This window comes from Myotis lucifugus, unplaced genomic scaffold (genome assembly GCF_000147115.1).
Source record: "Myotis lucifugus unplaced genomic scaffold, Myoluc2.0 scaffold_2887, whole genome shotgun sequence".
Lineage (NCBI taxonomy): Eukaryota > Metazoa > Chordata > Mammalia > Chiroptera > Vespertilionidae > Myotis > Myotis lucifugus.
In genome coordinates, this window is record NW_005873935.1 from 2,367 (window position 1) to 7,662 (window position 5,296).

At 47.4% G+C, this 5,296-nt stretch overlaps 1 protein-coding gene across 1 annotated transcript in view; it reads left to right on the plus strand.

Moving 5' to 3' along the window:
* Positions 1–1,721: 1,721 nt before the first annotated feature.
* NLRP5 (NLR family pyrin domain containing 5) overlaps positions 1,722–5,296 on the plus strand; it is a gene marked incomplete at both ends in the record, with an annotated part of 14,562 nt that continues 10,987 nt past the window's right edge. The window contains 3 exons of the mRNA XM_006108635.1: positions 1,722–1,978; positions 3,034–3,111; positions 4,964–5,020. Of these exons, the coding sequence (XP_006108697.1) occupies positions 1,722–1,978; positions 3,034–3,111; positions 4,964–5,020 (392 nt within the window). The remainder of the gene's footprint in view (positions 1,979–3,033; positions 3,112–4,963; positions 5,021–5,296) is intronic.

A 5,296-nucleotide genomic window follows, 5' to 3' on the forward strand; every position in this document is an offset into this window, starting at 1 on the left:
CCTCTGAGATTCTACACTCTGTTCCATGCTTCTACTAGTATGCCTCTGGACCTGTTTTGTTCGTCACTTTGTTCATTAGGTTCCACATATGGGTGAGATCACGTGATACCTGTCTTTCTCTGACTGACTTATTTCACTTGGCATAATACTCTCCAGGTCCCTCCATGCTGTCTCAAAGGGTAAGAGATCCTTTTTTTTTTCCACAGCTGCATAGTATCCCATGGTGTAAATGTCCCACAGCTTCTTTATGCACTCACCTACTGATGGGCACGTGGACTGTTCTCACCTACTGATTGGCTCTTGTAAATAATGCTGCAGTGAACATAGGGGTGCACGGGCTTATCCTGATTGGAGCACACCTGTTCTTGATCAACCCCAAACGGCCTTCGGTGTTGCCGTTGCAAACAAGCCTGTGTCTAACAATATTAGCAGTTAGAGGGCATAGCTCTTGCCAAACTGCCCTCCACAGACATGGCCCCAGTTGATATGTCTACTCAAAATATAGGAGCACATTTTTCTCAGCCCAAAGCAAAGTAGGTCATCAAACATTAGGGATCTGGCCAGCTGGCATATCGGACTTGGCACCTGCCAGCTCGATAAAGCCGAAATATTTCCCCCCAGAATTTTATGGTCTATTTTTGGCTTTTGATAACTTGGCACTTGGGAATTCTTATTGAGCAACATTATTATTCATGACTCTGTAACTAGTACAAATGGAAGCCACATCCAGGTAGGGTTGTTTTTTGTTTTTTTAATCCTTTGCTCGTTTTTAAAAAATGTTTTTGATTCCAGAGAGAAAAGGAAAGGGAGAGAGAGATAGAAAGATCAATGATGAGATTCATTGATTGGCTGCCTCCTGCACCCCACATACTAGGGATCGAGCCCACAACCCAGGCATGTGCCCTTGACCGGAATCAAACCCAGACCCTTCAGTCCGCAGGCCGACGCTCTATCCACTGAGCCAAACCGGCTCGAGTGAAGCATTCTTTACAAGATCCAAGATCTAGAAACAGCCCAACTGTTTATGAGTGGGTAAAAAAAAGGTGTGGCACATGTACACAATGAAATACTTTGCGACTGTAAAGAGAGAGAGAGAAACCCGACTGGTGTGGCTCAGGGGTTGAGTATCAACCTATGAACCAGGAGGTCACATTTTGATTCCCGGTCAGGGCACATGCCCAAGTTGTGGGCTCAATCCCCAGTGAAGGTCATGCAGAAGGCAGCCGGTCAATGATTCTCATTATTGATGTTTCTCTCTCTCCCCCTCTCCCTTCCTCTCTGGAATCAATAAAAATATTTTTACTTTAAAAAAAAAAAGGAAATCTTACCTTTTGCAACAGCATGGAGGGACCTGGAGAGTATTGTGCTAAGTGAAATAAGCCAGTCAGAGAAAAACAAGTATTCTCATTCATATGTGGAATCTAAGGAACAAAATAAAGTGATGAACAAGACAGGACCAGAAGCAGGAGGCATGGAATAGACTGACAGATCTCAGAGGGGAGGGGAGGGGGCCGGGAGGGATGGCAGTGAATGTGATCATGTGATGCTCGACTCTCCTTTGAATCTTGTCACTCTCCCCCCACCCCCCAGGTCCCATCTGCTCCCTGCAACCGGGGAAATCTTCTCCATCCACAGAGGGGGGCCCTCCGCCTGGCGTTGCGATGGGAGAAGCCAACGTGTCCCCCTTTTCCGACTGTGGACTGCGCTGGTGTCTCCAGCAGCTGGACAAGGGAAGAGTTCCACACGTTCAAGGACAAGGAAGAGTTCCACACGTTCAAGGAGTTGCTGATGGGAAGCGCTTCGGGGCTAGTCCCGGGCTCCTTTCCGTGGATGGAGGTGGCTGGGGCAGATGCGCAGCACCTGGCCTTCCTCCTGCATGAGCACTGCCAGGCTCTGGTGGTCTGGAGCATGGCCATGGACATCTTTCTCGAGATGAACCTGCCAGTGCTCTCTCAGAAGGCGAAGGAGGAGATGGAAAGTGAGTGAGGCCGCCCAGCCACTGTGGCTCAGGGGTTGAGTGTCAACCTAGGAACCAGGAGGTCACGGTTTGATTCCCAGTCAGGGCACATGCCCGGGTTGTGGGCTCCATCCCCAGTAGGGGGTGAGCAGAAGACAGCTGATCCATGATTCTCTCTCATCAATGTTCCCCCCCCCTCTCTCTCCCTCTCCCTTCCTCTCTCCCTTCTGCTCTCTCTAAAAACCAATGGAAAAAATCCTCGTGTGAGGATTAACAACAAAGACTGAGGCCTCAGGATAGTTTCCCCTCTTGCACATTTAAAAAGAAAATCTTTATTATTGACAGTATTACATAGGTGGGGGGAGGATGGGGGGTCCACGAGGCAGCTGATCCATGATTCTCTCTCATCATTGATGTCTCTCTCTCTCTCTCTAAAATCAATAAAAAACATTTTTTAAAAATCAGAGCACCCGCCCTGACTGGTTTGGCTCAGTGTATAGAGCGTCGGCCTGCGGACTGAAGGGTCCCAGGTTGGATTCCAGTCAAGGGCATGTACATGGTTGCAGGCACATCCCCTGTAGGGGGTGTGCAGGAGGCAGCTGATTGATGCTTCTCTCTCATCAATTTCTAACTCTCTTTCCCTCTCCCTTCCTCTCTGTAAAAAATCAATAAAATATATTTTTTAAAAAAAAATAAAATTAAAAAAATCAAAAAAAAAAAAATCAGAGCACCCTTCACATAAATCTCTGTTGTTTCTTGGTGATGGTGGCACTTGAGGCTCCGACTCCACTGCCCCCATTACAGGCTAGTCATGGGGTAAACTGGCTCATCTTGGTTCGCCTCAGTCATTTGGACAGAGAGTGCACTTAAAAATTGTTTTTTCTTAATTTAAGAGAGAGAGATTTGTTGTTCCACTTATTGCACTCAGTGGTGGACTCTTGTATGTGCCCTGACTGGGGATCAAACCCACAAACAATCGGCGTATCGGGATGATGCTCTAACCCCAACTGAATCACTGGCCAGGGCCATTGCTGTGACGTTATGGCCACTGTTCTGTCATCTGCTCTGTGTTGCAGAATGTTCACTGGCTGAAATACTACAAGATTTTACACCCCCGAAGACTGACCAAGGAACAAGCATGGGCCAGCCTTCAGGTCAGTGTGGGGTGTTGGGTCAAGGGTTTCCTATCTCAGTCCATGGCCCTGCCATCCTCTGCACTGCTCACACCAGAAGCCTGGTCATTATTTTTAGTACTAGAGACCCAGTGCATGAAATTCATACACAGGTGGGGTCCCTCTGCCTGGCAAGCAATCGGGGCCAATCAGGGACATCTCACCCAGTCCCAATTGGGGCTGGTCACCAGGGAGGGACCGCAGAAGGGCTGTAGGGTATGTCTGGCCCCATCTCACCAAGTCCCGATAGGCTGGACCCCAGCAACAAACTAACCTACCAGTTGGAGCATCTGCCCCCTGGTGGTCAGTGTATGTCATAGTGAATGGTGTGTTGACCAGTCGGTCAGACACTTAGCATATTAGTCTTTTATATAGAGAGATGTTTATTTCTGATTGATTGACTCTTTTCTCTACCTTCTACCTACTTCATCAGAAAATCATATGAGACCTATGTCTGAAGTAGGACTTTTTTCTTTTTTTTTTTTTTTGCTTTCTTTTTTTTTTTTATTTCAGAGAGGAAGGGAGAGGGGGGGAGAGAGAGAAACATCAATGATGACAGAGAATAATTGACTGGCTACCTCCTGCACACCCCCTACTGGGGATCAAGTCCACAACCTGGGCATGTGCCCTTGACTGGGAACTGAACTATGACCTCCTGGTTCATAGGTCGATGCACAACCACTGAGCCACATTGGCTGGGCTGGATGCATTTCTACACATTTCTTACCATAGCCTGTATGTCAGAATCATCTCACTTGAATGTCTAATCCAGCCGTGGGCAAATTATGTCCCGCGGGCCAGATCCGGCCCGTTTGAAATGAATAAAACTAAAAAAAAAAAAAGACCGTACCCTTTTATGTAATGATGTTTACTTTGAATTTATATTAGTTCACACAAACACTCCATCCATGCTTTTGTTCCGGCCCTCCGGTCCAGTTTAAGAACCCATTGTGGCCCTCGAGTCAAAAAGTTTGCCCACCCCTGGTCTAATCTGTTTCTACCCTGGCTACATGGAATCTTTTCTCCACGGTGATAAGCAAGGTCATCTTTTAAAAATTTCCATCTGGCCCCAGCCAGCTTGACTCAGTGGATAGAGCGTCAGCCTGCAGACTGAAGGGTCTCAGGTTCGATTCCAGCCCAGGGCACATGCCTAGGTTGCCGGCTCAATCCCCAGTAGGGGGTGTGCAGGAGGCAACCGATCAATGATTCTCTCTCATCATTGATGTTTCTATCTTTCTCTCCATCTCCCTTCCTCTCTGAAATCAATAAAGAAATATATATTTTTAAAAATTTCCATCTGGACAGATTCATAGATAAAGAGCAGGCCAATAGCTCAGGTGGGAATGATGCTGGAGGCGTGGAGGGATTGAGCAAAAGAGGAAAAAAAGGAAAAGAACCCATGCCCTGGCCAGTGTCTCTTGGTGGTTAGAGCCTCAACCCTGGCACCAAAGGGTCTTGGATTTGCTTCCCAGTCAAGGGCACATTCCTCGGTCGCAGGTTTGATCCCTGGCCCCAGTTGGGGCTCATGCAACCAATCGATGTGTCTCTCTCACATTGATGTCCCTCGCTGGGTTTGACCTCTCATTTTAACAGCTTACCCAAAGGTCTCCAAAGAATAAAAAGCAGAAATGAGACCAGAACCCATACCCTCTGAGCTTGACCCTAAGGCTCATTATCTGTCCACTGTGCCTCTCCAGCTGAGTCGTGGTTTCGGATAGGTCAGAAGGTGAAATCTGGCGTTGCAGACCCTATCTCAGAGATACTGTGGGTCTGACCTTGTTAATTCACCTCTAAGTGTGTGGGATTTCATTCTTCTTCCCTCTCTTTTCTGCAGAAATGTCACAAGTTATAAAACAAGATGATACCACAGCAGCAAAGACAAAAGACCAAGGTAAAGAACTCTAGTTTATTCATAGTCTCTCTCTCTCTCTCTCTGTGTGTGTGTGTGTGTGTGTGTGTGTGTCTTCCTCTCTCCCCCTCCCTTCTTCTTTCTCTCAAAATCAATAAAAAACATCCTTTTACCTGACCAGCATGGCTCAGTGGTTGAACATCAACTTATGAGCCAGGAGGTAAGGATTCAATTCCCGGCCAGGGTACATGCCTGGGGTGGCAGGCTTCCATCCCTCAGTAGGGGGTGTGCAGGAAGCAGCCAATCAAATGATTCTCT